Raw genomic sequence first — 20,000 nt, forward strand, 5'->3', positions numbered from 1 at the left:
CTCTCTCTCTCTCTCCCTGCTCTCCCCTGTCTCTCTCTCTCTCTGCTTTCCCCTGTCTGTCTCTCTCTCTCTGCTTTCCCCTGTCTGTCTCTCTCTCTCTCTGCTTTCCCCTGTCTGTCTCGCTCTCTCCCTGCTCTCCCCTGTCGCTCTCTCTCTGCTTTCCCCTGTCTCTCTCTCTCTCTCTGCTCTCTCCTGTCCGTCTCTCTCTCTCTGCTCTCCCCTGTCTGTCTCTCTCTCCCTGCTCTCCCCTGTCCGTCTCTCTCTCTATCTACTCTCCCCTGTCTGTTTCTCTCTCTCTCTCTCCCTGCTCTCCCCTGTCTCTCTCTGCTCTCCCCTGTCTGTCTCTCTCTCTCTCTGCTCTCCCCTGTCCGTCTCTCTCTCTCTACTCTCCCCTGTCTGTTTCTCTCTCTCTCTCTCTCTCTCTGCTCTCCCCTGTCTCTCTCTCTCACTCTCTCTGTCTCTCTGTCGCTCTCTCTTTCTCTCTCTCTCTCCCCTGTCTGTCTCTCTCGCTGCTTTCCACTGTCTCTCTCTCTCTCTCTCTCTCTCTCTGTTCTCCACTGTCTCTCTCTCTTTCTCTCTGCTCTCCCCTGTCTCTCTCTCTCTGGTCTCACCTGTCTCTCTCTCTGGTCTCCCCTGTCTCTCTCTCTCTGTCACTCTCTGTTCTCCACTCTCTCTCTCTGGTCTCCCCTGTCTCTCTCTCTGGTCTCCCCTGTCTCTCTTTCTCTCTGCTCTACCCTGTCTCTCTCTCTTTCCCTCTGCTCTCCCCTGTCTCTCTCTCTCTGGTCTCACCTGTCTCTCTCTCTCTGGTCTCCCCTGTCTCTCTCTCTCTCTCACTCTCTGTTCTCCACTCTCTCTCTCTGGTCTCCCCTGTCTCTCTCTCTGGTCTCCCCTGTCTCTCTTTCTCTCTGCTCTCCCCTGTCTCTCTCTCTTTCCCTCTGGTCTCCCCTGTCTCTCTCTCTCTGGTCTCCCCTGTCTCTCTCTCTGGTCTCCCCTGTCTCTCTCTCTCTCTCACTCTCTGTTCTCCACTCTCTCTCTCTGGTCTCCCCTGTCTCTCTCTCTGGTCTCCCCTGTCTCTCTTTCTCTCTGCTCTCCCCTGTCTATCTCTCTTTCCCTCTGCTCTCCCCTGTCTCTCTCTCTCTGGTCTCACCTGTCTCTCTCTCTCTGGTCTCCCCTGTCTCTCTCTCTCTCTCACTCTCTGTTCTCCACTCTCTCTCTCTGGTCTCCCCTGTCTCTCTCTCTGGTCTCCCCTGTCTCTCTTTCTCTCTGCTCTACCCTGTCTCTCTCTCTTTCCCTCTGCTCTCCCCTGTCTCTCTCTCTCTGGTCTCACCTGTCTCTCTCTCTCTGGTCTCCCCTGTCTCTCTCTCTCTCTCACTCTCTGTTCTCCACTCTCTCTCTCTGGTCTCCCCTGTCTCTCTCTCTGGTCTCCCCTGTCTCTCTTTCTCTCTGCTCTCCCCTGTCTCTCTCTCTTTCCCTCTGGTCTCCCCTGTCTCTCTCTCTCTGGTCTCCCCTGTCTCTCTCTCTCTGGTCTCCCCTGTCTCTCTCTCTCTCTCTCTGTTCTCCACTGTCTCTCTCTCTCTGCTCTCCCCTGTCTCTCTCTCTTTCCCTCTGGTCTCCCCTGTCTCTCTCTCTCTGGTCTCCCCTGTCTCTCTCTCTCTGGTCTCCCCTGTCTCTCTCTCTCTCTCTCTGTTCTCCACTGTCTCTCTCTCTCTGGTCTCCCCTGTCTCTCTCTCTCTGGTCTCCCCTGTCTCTCTCTCTCTGGTCTCACCTGTCTCTCTCTCTCTGGTCTCCCTTGTCTCTCTCTCTCTCTCTCTCGCTGGTCTCCCCTGTCTCTCTCTCTGGTCTCCCCTGTCTCTCTCTCTCTGGTCTCCCCTGTCTCTCTCTCTCTGGTCTCCCCTCTCTCTCTTTCACTCTGCTCTCCCCTCTCTCTCTCTGGTCTCACCTGTCTATCTCTTTCTTACTGCAGTCATTTCCTGTGGAGAGCTGCCCACTCCTCCTAATGGGAGAAAGATTGGAACTCAGACTACCTTTGGAGCCTCTGCCATCTTCAGCTGCAACCCTGGATACATCCTGGTGGGCTCCACCGTGAGGGAGTGCATGCTGTCAGGACTGTGGAGCGGCACAGAGACTCAATGCCTAGGTAGGGACTCCCACTCTAGCCTGGGTACCAGTCTGTTTGTGCCATCACGCCCACTACTCGCCACTCCTTGTCACGACAGCAGAGACTCAATGCCTGGGTAGGGACTCCCTCTCTAGCCTGAGTACCAGTCTGTTTGTGCCATCACGCGCACTACTCGCCACTCCTTGTCATGACAGCAGAGACTCAATGCCTGGGTAGGGACTCCCACTCTAGCCTGGGTACCAGTCTGTTTGTGCCACTCCTTGTCATGACAGCACCAGGACCAGGAAACTCCTATTCTCCTTCCCTCTTTTCCTATTTATTTAGTGGGAGAGACAGGCTTGGAAGATAGGTAGAGAGAGAGAGAGATGTACAGTATAGGACACATTCATAGTGGTAGTGGGATAGACAGGCTTGGAAGATAGGTAGAGAGATGTGCAGTATAGGACACATTCATAGTGGTAGTGGGAGAGACAGGCTTGGAAGATAGGTAGAGAGATGTACAGTATAGGACACATTCATAGTGGTAGTGGGATAGACAGGCTTGAAAGATAGGTAGAGAGAGAGAGCTGTACAGTATAGGACACTTTCATAGTGGTAGTGTGAGAGACAGGCTTGGAAGATAAGTAGAGAGAGAGAGAGATGTACAGTATAGGACACATTCACAGTGGTAGTGGGAGAGACAGGCTTGAAAGATAGGTAGAGAGAGAGAGATGTACAGTATAGGACACATTCACAGTGGTAGTGGGATTAGTTCCCACACCAATACAAATGGTATTTGAACTCAACAGTTCATATATTCAATGGGGTTCAATGGGGCTCCCGGGTGGCGCAGTGGTGCTTCTCAGGCGTCACGACAGACCCTGGTCACGGCGTAGTAAATGATGTTGTAAAAGTGTCCATATGTAAAATACAGTTGAAATCAGATGTTTACAGACACTTAGGTTGGAGTATAAAAACACACTTTTCAACCACTCCACAAATTTCTTGTTAACAAACTATAGTTTTGGCAAGTCAGTTAGTGCATGACACAAGTTATTTTTTCGAACAATTGTTTATAGACAGATTATTTCACTTATTATTCATTGTCTCACAATTCCAGTGGGTCAGAAGTGTACATACACTAAGTTGACTGTGCCTTTAAAACAGCTTGGAAAATTCCAGGAAAATTATGTTATGGCTTTAGAAGCTTCTGATAGGTTAATTGACATAATTTGAGTCAATTGGAGGTGTACCTGTGGATCTATTTCAGGGCCTGCCTTCAAACTCAGTGCCTCTTTGCTTGACGTCATGGGAAAATCAAACATAAATCATTAAGAAAAATACTTCAGAAAAAACATTGTAGACCTCCACAATCTGGTTCATCAGCAAAGGACCTGCACATGGGGACAAAGATCGTATGTTTGGAGAAATGTCCTCTGGTCTGATGAAACAAAAATAGAGCTGTTTGGCCATAATGACCATCGTTATGTTTGGAGGAAAAAGAGAGGCTTGCAAACCGAAGAACACCATCACAACCGTGAAGCATGGTGGTGGCAACAATATCATGTTGTGGGGGTGCTTTGCTGCAGGAGGGTCTGGTGCACTTCACAAAATAGATGGCATCATGAGGGAGGAAGATTATGTGAATATATTTAAGCAACATCTCAAGACATCAGTCAGGAAGTTAAAGCTTGGTCGCAAATGGGTCTTCCAGATGGACAATGACCCCAAGCATACTTCCAAAGTTGAACAACAAAGTCAAGGTATTGGAGTTGCCATCACAAAGCCCTGGCCTCAATCCTATAGAAAATGTGTAGGCAGAACTGAAAAAGAGTGTGCTAGCAAGGAGGCCTACAAACCTGACTTAATTACATCAGCTCTGTCCAGAGGAATGGGCCAAAATTCCCCCAATTTATTGTGGGAAGCTTGTGGAAGGGGCTACCCGAAACATTTGAACGTTAAACAATTTAAAGGCAATACTACCAAATACTAATTGAGTGTATGTAAACTTCTGACCCACTGGGAATGTGATGAAAGCTGAAATAAATCATTCTCCCTACTATTATTCTGACATTTCACATTCTTAAAATTAAAGTGGCGATCCTAACTGACCTAAAACTATAATTTTTACGAGGATTAAATGTCAGGAATTGTGAAAAACTGAGTTTAAATGTATTTGGCTAAAGTGTATGTAAACTTCCGACTTCAACTGTATGTAGAAGATATATAGAGGACACATAGAGGATATATACAGGATACATAGAGGATACATAGAGGATACATAGAGGATACATAGAGGATACATAGAGGCTATCTAGAGGATACATAGAGGATATATAGAGGATATATAGAGGCTATATAGTGGCTATATAGAGGCTATATAGAGGCTATATAGAGGACATATAGACGATACATAGAGGATACATAGAGGATACATAGAGGATACATAGAGGATACATAGAGGATACATAGAGGATACATAGAGGCTACATAGAGGATACATAGAGGAGACATAGAGGATACATAGAGGCTACATAGAGGCTACATAGAGGAGACATAGAAGATATATAGACGATACATAGACTGCTTGCTTTCTCTTTTCTTGGATGTCTGACTGTACATAACTGTGTCTGAAGTGACTCCATAGTCCCTATACAAAACACTACGTGTCACTAGAGTAGTGGACTCCATATTCCCTATACAAAGCACTACTTTTCACTAGAGTAGTGGACTCCATAGTCCCTATACAAAACACTACATGTCACTAGAGTAGTGGACTCCATATTCCCTATACAAAGCACTACTTTTCACTAGAGTAGTGGACTCCATATTCCCTATACAAAGCACTACTTTTCACTAGAGTAGTGGACTCCATATTCCCTATACAAAGCACTACTTTTCACTAGGGTAGTGGACTCCATATTCCCTATACAAAGCACTACTTTTCACTAGAGTAGTGGACTCCATATTCCCTATACAAAGCACTACTTTTCACTAGAGTAGTGGACTCCATATTCCCTATACAAAGCACTACTTTTCACTAGAGTAGTGGACTCCATATTTCCTATACAAAGCACTACTTTTCACTAGAGTAGTGGACTCCATATTCCCTGTACAAAGCACTACTTTTCACTAGAGTAGTGGACTCCATATTCCCTATACAAAGCACTACTTTTCACTAGAGTAGTGGACTCCATATTCCCTATACAAAACACTACTTTTCACTAGAGTAGTGGACTCCATATTCCCTATACAAAGCACTACTTTTCACTAGAGTAGTGGACTCCATATTCCCTATACAAAGCACTACTTTTCACTAGAGTAGTGGACTCCATATTCCCTATACAAAGCACTACGTTTCACTAGAGTAGTGGACTGCGTAAGAAACTAAAAAACAGGACATTTCAGACTTGCCCCATGTGTTTAACTTTGCACGTCGTAGTAAATATTGTTGTAAAAAAGTGTCTATATGCTAAATACATTTGATTGATTGATTGATTGATTGATTGCCCCCCCCCCCCCCCCCCTCTCCAGCTGGTCACTGCGGTATCCCGGAGCAGATTGTGAACGGTCAGGCGATAGGGGAGAACTTCGGATACAGAGACACCGTGGTCTACCAGTGTAACCCTGGCTTCAGACTCATAGGATCCTCGGTCCGCATCTGCCAGCAGGATCACCTCTGGTCTGGACAGCTGCCGCTGTGTGTCTGTACGTATTCACCCTCTACCCTACTGGTCTGGACATGTTGTTATGTCTACCCTACTGGTCTGGACATGTTGTTATGTCTACCCTACTGGTCTGGACATGTTGTTATGTCTATCCTACTGGTCTGGACATGTTGTTATGTCTATCCTACTGGTCTGGACATATTGTTATGTCTATCCTACTGGTCTGTACATGTTGTTATGTCTATCCTACTGGTCTGTACATGTTGTTATGTCTATCTTACTGGTCTGTACAGCTACCGCTGTGTGTCTGTACGTATTCACCCTCTACCCTACTGGTCTGGACATGTTGTTATGTCTACCCTACTGGTCTGGACATGTTGTTATGTCTATCCTACTGGTCTGGACATGTTGTTATGTCTATCCTACTGGTCTGGACATGTTGTTATGTCTATCCTACTGGTCTGTACATGTTGTTATGTCTATCCTACTGGTCTGTACAGCTACCGCTGTGTGTCTGTACGTATTCACCCTCTACCCTAATTGGTCTGGACATGTTGTTATGTCTATCCTACTGGTCTGTACATGTTGTTATGTCTATCCTACTGGTCTGGACATGTTGTTATGTCTATCCTACTGGTCTGTACAGCTGCCGCTGTGTGTCTGTACGTATTCACCCTCTATCCTACTGGTCTGTACATGTTGTTATGTCTATCCTACTGGTCTGTACATGTTGTTATGTCTATCCTACTGGTCTGTACATGTTGTTATGTCTATCCTACTGGTCTGGACATGTTGTTATGTCAACCCTACTGGTCTGTACATGTTGTTATGTCTATCCTACTGGTCTGGACATGTTGTTATGACTACCCTACTGGTCTGGACATGTTGTTATGTCTATCCTACTGGTCTGGACATGTTGTTATGACTACCCTACTGGTCTGGACATGTTGTTATGTCTATCCTACTGGTCTGTACATGTTTTTATGTCTATCCTACTGGTCTGTACATGTTGTTATGTCTACCCTACTGGTCTGAACATGTTGTTATGTCTATCCTACTGGTCTGGACATGTTGTTATGACTACCCTACTGGTCTGGACATGTTGTTATGTCTATCCTACTGGTCTGGACATGTTGTTATGTCTATCCTACTGGTCTGTACATGTTGTTATGTCTATCCTACTGGTCTGTACAGCTACCGCTGTGTGTCTGTACGTATTCACCCTCTACCCTACTGGTCTGGACATGTTGTTATGTCTATCCTACTGGTCTGTACATGTTGTTATGTCTATCCTACTGGTCTGGACATGTTGTTATGTCTATCCTACTGGTCTGTACAGCTGCCGCTGTGTGTCTGTACGTATTCACCCTCTATCCTACTGGTCTGTACATGTTGTTATGTCTATCCTACTGGTCTGTACATGTTGTTATGTCTATCCTACTGGTCTGGACATGTTGTTATGTCTACCCTACTGGTCTGTACATGTTGTTATGTCTACCCTACTGGTCTGGACATGTTGTTATGTCTATCCTACTGGTCTGGACATGTTGTTATGACTACCCTACTGGTCTGGACATGTTGTTATGTCTATCCTACTGGTCTGGACATGTTGTTATGACTACCCTACTGGTCTGAACATGTTGTTATGTCTATCCTACTGGTCTGTACATGTTTTTATGTCTATCCTACTGGTCTGGACATGTTGTTATGTTTACCCTACTGGTCTGGACATGTTGTTATATCGAACCTACTGGTTGTTATATCTACCCTACTGGTCTGTACATGTTGTCATATAAACCCTACTGGTCTGTACATGTTGTTATATAGACCCTACTGGTCTGTACATGTTGTTAAATCTATCCTACTGGTCTGTACATGTTGTTATATAAACCCTACTCGTCTGTACATGTTGTTATATCGACCCTACTGGTTGTTATATCTACCCTACTGGTCTGTACATGTTGTTAAATCTATCCTACTGGTCTGTACATGTTGTTATATCGACCCTACTGGTTGTTATATTTAGCCTACTGGTCTGTTAATGTTGTTATATTGGCCCTACTTGTCTGTACATGTTGTCATATATACCCTACTGGTTGTTATATCTACCCTACTGGTCTGTACATGTTGTTATATCGACCCTACAGGTCTGTGTATTTGTTAGGTTATTTTTTGGGGCCTCCACCATCATAGTCCCCAAACCCCACCCACCCAACATGACTCCACCCCCAACCCCACCCAGCCAACATGACTCCACCCCCAACCTCCCAGTATAGTACCCCAACCCCACCCAGCCAACATGACTCCACCCCCAACCCCACCCAGCAAAAATGACTCCACCCCCAACCCCACCCAGCCAACATGACTCCACCCCCAACCCCACCCAGCCAACATGACTCCACCCCCAACCCCACCCAGCCAACATGACTCCCCCCAACCCCACCCAGCCAACATGACTCCACCCCCAACCTCCCATTATTGTCCCCCAACCCCACCCAGCCAACACGAATCCACCCCCAACCCCATCCAGACAACATGACTCCACCCCCTACCTCCCAGTATAGTCCCCCAACCCCACCCAGACAACATGACTCCACCCCCAACCCCACCCAGACAACATGACTCCACCCCCAACCTCCCAGTATAGTACCCCAACCCCACCCAGCCAACATGACTCCACCCCCAACCTCCCATCATATTCCCCCAACCCCGCCCAGCCAACATGACTCTACCCCCAACCCCACCCAGCCAACATGACTCCACCCCCAACCTCACATTATAGTCCCCCAACCCCGCCCAGCCAACATGACTCCACCCCCAACCTCCCATTATAGTCCCCCAACCCCGCCCAGCCAACATGACTCTACCCCCAACCCCACCCAGCCAACATGACTCCACCCCCAACCTCACATTATAGTCCCCCAACCCCGCCCAGCCAAAATGACTCCACCCCCACCCCCACTCAGCCAACATGACTCCCCCCCCACCCCCACCCAGCCAACATGACTCCACCCCAAACCTCCCATTATAGTCCCCCAACCCCGCCCAGCCAACATGACTCCACCCCCAACCTCCCATTATAGTCCCCCAACCCCACCCAGCCAACATGACTCCACCCCCAACCCCGCCCAGCCAACATGTCTCTAATGAAAAGGCACAGCAACAGTGCCAAAAACACGAGTAGACTTGTTTACTTAACTTAATGCTTTGTATAAAATACGGATGCCCACAAGGGACATCCTGAATCTACTGATATTGATGTGAAGGTTTGTTTACAGTTGAATTGGAGTGTACAGTGAGCTTACTGCTGCTGTGTCAACACATCTCTCTAGTTGACTTACGGAGGTTTCTTCTTCACCACTAATTATTATTCTAGTCCATTTTCTATGTCGTTTTCATCTTCATCCACATATAGAACTTGATCTCTCTGGGTGTTCCAAGGTTAATAGAATGGTAATGATATTGATAATGATGATGTGTTGCATATTCATCAGCTGTATTGAACTCCTGCCCCCCCCCCCCCCCTCTTTTACTGTGCTGCAGGCATAGAAATATAATGACTAGAATGGGTGACCCCCCCCCTCCCTTTTACTGTGCTGCAGGCATAGAAATAGAATGACTAGAATGGGTGACCCCACCCCCTCCCTTTTACTGTGCTGCAGGCATAGAAATAGAATGACTAGAATGGGTAACCCCCCCCCCCCTTTTACTGTGCTGCAGGCATAGAAATAGAATGACTAGAATGGGTGACCCCCCCCCCCCCCCCCCTTTACTGTGCTGCAGGCATAGAAATAGAATGACTATTCTACCAAGGATATTCAATTGTTGTTACCCTACGAGGTCCGGAGTAATTCTGTTTTTTTTTTTCTGTTCGAACTGAAAATGAATTGCAAACCCAACCTGGTGTCCCAGATCTAAAGCAGTCCTCTAATAGAGGTGCTGAGTAATAAAAACAACCAGTGGAACTGGCTTGGAGGTCCAGATTAGACCAAGACAATGTCACTAGAACACCGATGGGGATACTCAGTATGGGCCCGTCGTTTACATATATTTCTTTCCCGTAATTGTATTTTTTTATGTGTGCAGCAATCACATGTGGCCATCCAGGCAGTCCCATCTATGGGAGAACTACAGGGGACGGATTCAACTACAACGATGTAGTCAGCTTCTTCTGTAACCAAGGTTACGTACTGGAGGGAGTGTCCAGAGCCCAGTGCCAGGCGAGTCGCCAGTGGAGTCAACAGCCACCTACGTGTAGAGGTGGGTAACAGGCGGTGGAGTCAACAGCCACATGTAGAGGTGGGGAGCAGGCAGTGGAGTCAACAGCCACCTTCATGTAGAGGTGGGTAGCAGGCGGTGGAGTCAACAGCCACCTACATGTAGAGGTGGGGAGCAGGCAGTGGAGTCAACAGCCACCTTCATGTAGAGGTGGGGAGCAGGCAGTGGAGTCAACAGCCACCTTCATGTAGAGGTGGGGAGCAGGCAGTGGGTACAGACACACACACGCACACACACACACACACACACACACACACACACACACACACGTGTGGAGGCATGCACTCACACACATACACACACGTGCACACACACGCATGCATGCACGCACACACACACACTCAAATCAAATGTTATTTGTCACATGCTTACACAACGCCTACTTACGAGCCCTTAACCAACCAATTGCAGCGTTTTTAAAAAGTTAGTAAGAAACATTTGTTTAATAAACCGAAGGAAAAATAGTAACACAATGAAATAACCAAAATGTGTCTATTTACAAGGAGTACAAACTAAGCAATAAAGAGTCTGAATACTTACGTAACTTATATTTCAGTTGAAAAAATAAAAAATAAAATAACTATTTTCGCTTTGTAATTATGGGGGGTATTGTGTGTAGTTTGATGAGGGGGGGGGGGGACAATTTAATCAATTTTAGAATAAGGCTGTAACCTAACGAAATGTGGAGGAAGTCAAGAGGTCTGAAAACTTCTTGTAGGTCGGATAGATAATAGACAGTAACAGCAGTATACTGTAGGTAGGGGTAAAGGATAGATAATAGACAGTAACAGCAGTATACTGTAGGTAGAGGTAAAGGATAGATAATAGACAGTAACAGCAGTATACTGTAGGTAGGGGTAAAGGATAGATAATAGACAGTAACAGCAGTATACTGTAGGTAGGGGTAAAGGATAGATAATAGACAGTAACAGCAGTATACTGTAGGTAGGGGTAAAGGATAGATAATAGACAATAACAGCAGTATACTGTAGGTAGGGGTAAAGGATAGATAATAGACAGTAACAGCAGTATACTGTAGGTAGGGGTAAAGGATAGATAATAGACAGTAACAGCAGTATACTGTAGGTAGGGGTAAAGGATAGATAATAGACAGTAACAGCAGTATACTGTAGGTAGGGGTAAAGGATAGATAATAGACAGTAACAGCAGTATACTGTCGGTAGGGGTAAAGGATAGATAATAGACAGTAACAGCAGTATACTGTAGGTAGGGGTAAAGGATAGATAATAGACAGTAACAGCAGTATACTGTAGGTAGGGGTAAAGGATAGATAATAGACAGTAACAGCAGTATACTGTAGGTAGGGGTAAAGGATAGATAATAGACAGTAACAGCAGTATACTGTAGGTAGGGGTAAAGGATAGATAATAGACAGTAACAGCAGTATACTGTAGGTAGGGGTAAAGGATAGATAATAGACAGTAACAGCAGTATACTGTAGGTAGAGGTAAAGGATAGATAATAGACAGTAACAGCAGTATACTGTAGGTAGGGGTAAAGGATAGATAATAGACAGTAACAGCAGTATACTGTAGGTAGGGGTAAAGGATAGATAATAGACATTAACAGCAGTATACTGTAGGTAGGGGTAAAGGATAGATAATAGACAGTAACATCAGTATACTGTAGGTAGGGGTAAAGGAGAGATAATAGACAGTAGCAGCAGTATACTGTAGGTAGGGGTAAAGGATAGATAATAGACAGTAACAGCAGTATACTGTAGGTAGGGGTAAAGGATAGAGACAGTAACAGCAGTATACTGTAGGTAGGGGTAAAGGATAGATAATAGACAGTAACAGCAGTATACTGTAGGTAGAGGTAAAGGATAGATAATAGACAGTAGCAGCAGTATACTGTAGGTAGGGGTAAAGGATAGATAATAGACAGTAACAGCAGTATACTGTAGGTAGGGGTAAAGGATAGATAATAGACAGTAACAGCAGTATACTGTAGGTAGGGGTAAAGGATAGATAATAGACAGTAACAGCAGTATACTGTAGGTAGGGGTAAAGGATAGATAATAGACAGTAACAGCAGTATACTGTAGGTAGGGGTAAAGGATAGATAATAGACAGTAACAACAGTATACTGTAGGTAGAGGTAAAGGATTGATAATAGACAGTAACAGCAGTATACTGTAGGTAGGGGTAAAGGATAGATAATAGACAGTAACAGCAGTATACTGTAGGTAGAGGTAAAGGATAGATAATAGACAGTAACAGCAGTATACTGTAGGTAGGGGTAAAGGATAGATAATAGACAGTAACAGCAGTATACTGTAGGTAGGGGTAAAGGATAGATAATAGACAGTAACAGCAGTATACTGTAGGTAGAGGTAAAGGATAGATAATAGACAGTAACAGTAACAGCAGTATACTGTAGGTAGGGGTAAATGAATGTGTGTGTGGCGTCAGTGTGTGTGTGTGTGTGTGTGTGCGTGTGTGTGCGCGCGTGTGTGTGTGTGTGTGTTGGAGAGTTAATGTGAGCCATGACCCGCCTTTCAAAGCATTCCATTGGCTACAGAAACAGCAGAGCACAGACATCTGACACCTTATAGCCTACAGTAACATCTCTGGGAAATAAACAAGTCCTTTTAAGCCTCATTAGTATTTAAAATACTTAATAATATAGCACGGGGTACATCCAAGTGCAGATGAGCCATTCATCGTATAAACAGGAGCAGGCTGCGATTTGTGTCAATTCAGCCATTCTATTATTAACTGGCAATTGAACACAGACAACACTTGACAGATACCACAGATAGCACTTTCTAATGACTAGTTCAGCCAGATGGAATATGTTGTACTGTCTGAGATTCACAGGGGGGGGGGGGCGACAGTTAGATCTATGGTATGACGATGGTAGATAGGAAAATATATACATTCACTAGGGAAATGGTAGCCTGGTCCCAGATCTGTTTGTGCTTCCTAGGAGTTGTCAAGACGGTACGAGCGGATCTGAGACCAGGCTAGGGGGGAAATATTGACATAGTTTTGACAATCTTTGTTATTGATACAATAGTTGTTATTGATACAGTAGTTGTTATTGATACAATAGGTGTTATTGATACAATAGGTGTTATTGATACAATAGTTGTTATTGATACAATAGTTGTTATTGATACAATAGTTGTTATTGATACAGTAGTTGTTATTGATACAATAGTTGTTATTGATACAATAGGTGTTATTGATACAATAGTTGTTATTGATACAGTAGTTTTGACAAATAGTTATTCTAGATATATTTGTATTAACAATGATATAATGTTATTAATTCTATGTGTTTTAATTCCATCCAGTGGTGAACTGCACAGACCCTGGCATCCCGGCTAACTCCATCAGGGAGAGTAAGATAGAGCACGGTAACTTCACCCTGGGCAGTGTGGTGTTCTACACCTGTAACCCTGGATACTACCTGTTCGGTTCCTCTGCACTGACCTGTCAACCTATTGGCCACTGGGACAAACCTCTACCTGAATGTCTTGGTACGTTGTCTGTTTTCTCTTCACAACTTGTTGAAACTACAGATGTAGGATCTTTATTTGATCACTGTTTTGCTGCTGAGGAAATGCAGATGAGCTTTGTGATTTTATTTCTTTTCTTCACACAAATTCACTGAAAACCAGCTCTGTCACACGGTTGTATTAACCGTATTCCACTTTAACATGTGGCCTCATTTTGACCCCCTCCCCCCAATCAATCAACATGATGGACTAAACATTCAAATCCTGTTGCTGCAGGATTATTTTGCTGCCACAATACAGGTCAAATTAAGATCCTACACCTGTACCACACACCCACAACTACTGAGGTGCAGGAGGAGGAGACTAGAGATTAAAAAAGGAAGCCTATGTACACACCAAAGGTTGATGCACAGTTCACATTTATCGCGCAATAGTACTTATCTTTTGCTGTGAGTGACATTCATCACAGCATTTCTCCACGATCTCCCTGTTGTTCTAGCCATGTGTTTGATCCTTAATGGACTTGATTTGTATAGGTTACAAATGTGTGTAACCAACGTCTGTCTAAATGCAAATGACCTAATGAAGGCTGACTGTAATGGCTATACTGACCGACAGTATACACTCTTTAAAAAAAAGGTAGAACCCTATTGAGTTCCATTTTAGAACCCTTTCCGATAGAGAGTTCTACATGGAACCCAACAGAGTTCTACCTGGAACCAAAAAGGGTTCTCCTATGATGACAGCCAAATAAACCGTTTTGGAATCATTTTATTCTAAGAGTGTTGTGTTAAAGATGACTACATCCCAAATGGCACCCCATTCCCTATACAGGGGCAATAGGGCTGTAGTTAAAAGTAGTGCACTACATAAGGAATAGGGTGCCATTTGGGACACAAACAGCGTTAATGAGCCATAACAATCTGACTGTTGGCTATGGGGAATGTTATTGTGTGTTATAGAGGAGGACTGTGGGAACCCTGGCTCTCCTCCCTACGGTACCATGGTTGGGGACAAGTTCTCGTTTGGCTCCACGGTGCAGTACTCCTGTTCAGGGGACAGAGAGCTGATTGGAGAGTCATCACTCACCTGTCAAATCAATGGACACTGGAGTGGACCCATACCTCACTGTTCAGGTAAGGACCATTACCTCACTGTTCAGGTAAGGACCATTACCTCACTGTTCAGGTAAGGACCCATACCTCACTGTTCAGGTAAGGACCATTACCTCACTGTTCAGGTAAGGACCATTACCTCACTGTTCAGGTAAGGACCATTACCTCACTGTTCAGGTAAGGACCATTACCTCACTGTTCAGGGAATGACCCACACCTCACTGTTCAGGGAATGACCCATACCTCACTGTTCAGGGAATGACCCACACCTCACTGTTCAGGGAATGACCCATACCTCACTGTTCAGGTAAGGACCATTACCTCACTGTTCAGGTAAGGACCATTACCTCACTGTTCAGGGAATGACCCACACCTCACTGTTCAGGGAATGACCCAGACCTCACTGTTCAGGTAAGGACCCATACCTCACTGTTCAGGTAAGGACCATTACCTCACTGTTCAGGTAAGGACCATTACCTCACTGTTCAGGGAATGACCCACACCTCACTGTTCAGGGAATGACCCATACCTCACTGTTCAGGGAATGACCCACACCTCACTGTTCAGGGAATGACCCATACCTCACTGTTCAGGTAAGGACCATTACCTCACTGTTCAGGTAAGGACCATTACCTCACTGTTCAGGGAATGACCCACACCTCACTGTTCAGGGAATGACCCATACCTCACTGTTCAGGGAATGACCCACACCTCACTGTTCAGGGAATGACCCATACCTCACTGTTCAGGGAATGACCCATACCTCACTGTTCAGGTAAGGACCATTACCTCACTGTTCAGGTAAGGACCCACACCTCACTGTTCAGGGAAGGACCAATGCCTCACTGTTCAGGTAAGGACCCACACCTCACTGTTCAGGTAAGGACCCACACCTCACTGTTCAGGTAAGGACCCACACCTCACTGTTCAGGGAATGACCCATACCTCACTGTTCAGGGAATGACCCATACCTCACTGTTCAGGTAAGGACCATTACCTCACTGTTCAGGTAAGGACCCACACCTCACTGTTCAGGGAATGACCCATACCTCACTGTTCAGGGAATGACCCATACCTCACTGTTCAGGGAATGACCCATACCTCACTGTTCAGGGAAGGACCAATGCCTCACTGTTCAGGGAAGGACCCACACCTCACTGTTCAGGGAATGGCCCATACCTCACTGTTCAGGGAAGGACCAATGCTTCACTGTTCATATTTATTTGATTTCGATGTTCTATGAGCAGCTTCTGCAGGTTGTCATGGAGACTGTTCACCTTGATGTTTATTTGATTTCGATGTTCTATGAGCAGCTTCTCCAGGTTGTCATGGAGACTGTTCACCTTGATGTTTATTCGATTTAGATGTTCTATGAGCAGCTTCTCCAGGTTGTCATGGAGACTGTTCACCTTGATGCTTATTTGATTTAGATGTTCTATGAGCAGCTTCTCCAGGTTGTCATGGAGACTGTTCACCTTGATGTTTATTTGATTTAGATGTTCTATGAGCAGCTTCTCCAGGTTGTCATGGAGACTGTTCACCTTGATGCTTATTTGATTTAGATGTTCTATGAGCAGCTTCTCCAGGTTGTCATGGAGACTGTTCACCTTGATGCTTATTTGATTTAGATGTTCTATGATCAGCTTCTCCAGGTTGTCATGGAGACTGTTCACCTTGATGTTTATTTGATTTAGATGTTCTATGAGCAGCTTCTCCAGGTTGTCATGGAGACTGATCACCTTCCTGTTTATTTGATTTAGATGTTCTATGAGCAGCTTCTCCAGGTTGTCATGGAGACTGATGATGAAGCGAGTCTCCATCTGGTTACTTTCCGCCAGACCTTTAGCAGCAGACGGCTCACATATTGTTAGCATTGCCTACTGGTTTTAATGTCATTTAAATGAACTTTAGGAAGTTTAAAACAACAAATTTACATCTTGTTTTCAAAGTTTTATCTCAAAGTTTGCTGTAAGCTGTTCACTCATCGGAAGTTCTATATATTTAAATGTTTGGCTGAGATGGGGGTTAATGAGATGGGGTTAATGAGATGGGGTTAATGAGATGGGGTTAATGACCGGTACCCTCCTGTATATAGCCTCCACATTGACTCTGTACCGGTACCCCCTGTATATAGTCTCCACATTGACTCTGTACCAGTACCCCCTGTATATAGTCTCCACATTGACTCTGTACCAGTACCCTCCTGTATATTGCCTCCACATTGACTATGTACCAGTACCCCCTGTATATAGCCTCCACATTGACTCCTCGTGTCATTTACACACACTGTATATAGACTTTCTTTTTTTTCTATTGTGTTTTTGACTGTACGTTTGTTTATGTGTAACTCTGTGTTGTCTGTGTCTCACTGCTTTGCTTTATCTTGGCCAGGTCGCAGTTGTAAATAAGGACTTGTTCTCAACTTGCCTACCTGGTTATATACACACAGCTAGGTAGCTACATAGTGAATGTATATACACAGCTAGCTGGCTACATAGGGAATGTATATACACCTAGCTACATAGTGAATGTATATACACCGCTAGCTACATAGTGATCGTATAAACACAGCTAGCTGGCTTCATAGTGAATGTATATACACAGCTAGCTGGCTACATAGTGAATGTATATACACAGCTAGCTGGCTACATGGTGAATGTATATACACAGCTAGCTGGCTACATATTGAATGTATATACACAGCTAGCTACATAGTGAATATATATATATATATATACACAGCTAGCTACATAGTGACACTGGCTACAGTGTTTATACGATCACTATGTAGCTAGGCTACATAGTGAATGTATATACACCCTAGCTACCTAGTGCATGTAAATACACCGCTAGCTACATAGTGAATGTATATACACCGCTAGCTACATAGTGAATGTATATACACAGCTGGCTACATAGTGAATGTATATACACCGCTAGCTACATACTGAATGTATATACACAGCTAGCTACATAGTGAATGTATATACACCGCTAGCTACATAGTGAATGTATATACACAGCTAGCTACATAGTGAATGTATATACACCGCTAGCTACATAGTGAATGTATATACACAGCTAAGCTACATAGTGAATGTATATACACAGCTAGCTACATAGTGAATGTATATACACCGCTAGCTACATAGTGAATGTATATACACAGCTAAGCTACATAGTGAATGTATATACACCGCTAGCTACATAGTGAATGTATATACACAGCTAAGCTACATAGTGAATGTATATACACAGCTAAGCTACATAGTGAATGTATATACACCGCTAGCTACATAGTGAATGTATATACACAGCTAAGCTACATAGTGAATGTATATACACAGCTAGCTACATAGTGAATGTATATACACCGCTAGCTACATAGTGAATGTATATACACAGCTAAGCTACATAGTGAATGTATATACACAGCTAGCTACATAGTGAATGTATATACACAGCTAGCTACATAGTGAATGTATATACACAGCTAAGCTACATAGTGAATGTATATACACAGCTAGCTACATAGTGAATGTATATACACAGCTAAGCTACATAGTGAATGTATATACACAGCTAGCTACATAGTGAATGTATATACACAGCTAGCTACATAGTGAAGAAGAAGCGTGGGTGTAGTTTTTTAAATGTATTTTTTACCTTTTATTTAACTAGGCAAGTCAGTTAAGAACAAATTCTTATTTTCAATGACGGCCTAGGAACAGTGGGTTAACTGCCTGTTCAGGGGCAGAACAACAGCTCGGGGGTTTGAACTTGCAACCTTCCGGTTACTAGTCAGCTCGGGGGTTTGAACTTGCAACCTTCCGGTTACTAGTCCAACACTCTAACCACTAGGCTACCCTGCCGCCCCAGTGTATAGGACTGACTCGCTCTCTCTCGCCCTCTCGCTCTCACTCGCTCTCTCTCGCCCTCTCTCGCTCTCTCTATCTCACTCTCTCTCTCTCGTTCTGATCTGCTCTGTTTGACTTGTTCTGTTCTTCATTACAACATGACATGTTCAGAAGATGGGATCAGTCACACTCATTCTCTCATCCTCCCCTCCTCTCATCTTCTCCTCTCCTCTCTTCCCCTCCTCCTCTCCTCTGTCCTCCTCCTCCTCAGCTTCAGAAGGGAACATGTCCCAGTTTTCTACCGGAGAAGCTTTTTAATGGGGGAAAATTAAGCTGCTTCCTAGGAAAGTCAGTCTTAGTTCATGTTATCGTCAAAGCTAGAGCACTCACAACATACCTCTGATTTACCTGTTAACTACACCTGTCTGTTATCTACACCTGTCTGTTAACTACACCTGTCTGTTATCTACACCTGTCTGTTATATACACCTGTCTGTTATCTACACCTGTCTGTTAACTACACCTGTCTGTTTAACTACACCTGTCTGTTATCTACACCTGTCTGTTATCTACACCTGTCTGTTATCTACACCTGTCTGTTATCTACACCTGTCTGTTATCTACACCTGTCTGTTTTACTACACCTGTCTGTTATCTACACCTGTCTGTTTAACTACACCTGTCTGTTATCTACACCTGTCTATTATCTACACCTGTCTGTTATCTACACCTGTCTGTTATCTACACCTGTCTATTAACTACACCTGTCTGTTATCTACACCTGTCTGTTATCTCCACCTGTCTGTTATCTACACCTGTCTATTAACTACACCTGTCTATTAACTACACCTGTCTGTTATCTACACCTGTCTATTATCTACACCTGTCTGTTATCTACACCTGTCTATTATCTACACCTGTCTGTTTAACTACACCTGTCTGTTAACTACACCTGTCTGTTATCTACACCTGTCTATTATCTACACCTGTCTGTTTAACTACACCTGTCTGTTAACTACACCTGTCTGTTATCTACACCTGTCTATTAACTACACCTGTCTGGGTTCTCATGTCCGTCATGTCAGCTGGAATGAGCTGGGTTCTTATGTTTGTGTATTTTATTAACCTTTATTCAACTAGGCTAGTCAGTTAAGAACACATACTTATTTACAATGACATCATGTCAGCTGGAATGAGGTTTCTGAGGTTATTGACCCCAATGACATCATGTCAGCTGGAATGAGGTTTCTGAGGTTATTGACCCCAATGACTTCATGTCAGCTGGAATGAGGTTACTGAGGTTATTGACCCCTAACCCCAATGACATCATGTCAGCTGGAATGACTTTTCTGAGGTTATTGACCCTAACCCCAATGACTTCATGTCAGCTGGAATGAGGTTACTGGGGTTATTGACTGTAACCCCAATGACATCATGTCAGCTGGAATGAGGTTTCTGAGGTTATTGACCCCTAACCCCAATGACATCATGTCATCT

General features: G+C 44.4%; 1 protein-coding gene across 2 annotated transcripts in view; it reads left to right on the forward strand.

Moving 5' to 3' along the window:
* LOC110512917 (CUB and sushi domain-containing protein 3) overlaps positions 1-20,000 on the forward strand; it is a 522,509-nt gene that overhangs the window by 431,794 nt on the left and 70,715 nt on the right. For both annotated transcript variants that reach the window (XM_090215889.1, XM_090215891.1), the window contains exons 53-57: positions 1,964-2,137; positions 5,633-5,806; positions 9,853-10,026; positions 13,367-13,552; positions 14,494-14,667. In XM_090215889.1, coding sequence (XP_090072015.1) covers positions 1,964-2,137; positions 5,633-5,806; positions 9,853-10,026; positions 13,367-13,552; positions 14,494-14,667 — 882 coding nt within the window. The remainder of the gene's footprint in view (positions 1-1,963; positions 2,138-5,632; positions 5,807-9,852; positions 10,027-13,366; positions 13,553-14,493; positions 14,668-20,000) is intronic.

Source organism: Oncorhynchus mykiss, chromosome 2, assembly GCF_057628025.1.
Source record: "Oncorhynchus mykiss isolate SJ-2025 chromosome 2, ASM5762802v1, whole genome shotgun sequence".
Classification (NCBI taxonomy): domain Eukaryota; kingdom Metazoa; phylum Chordata; class Actinopteri; order Salmoniformes; family Salmonidae; genus Oncorhynchus; species Oncorhynchus mykiss.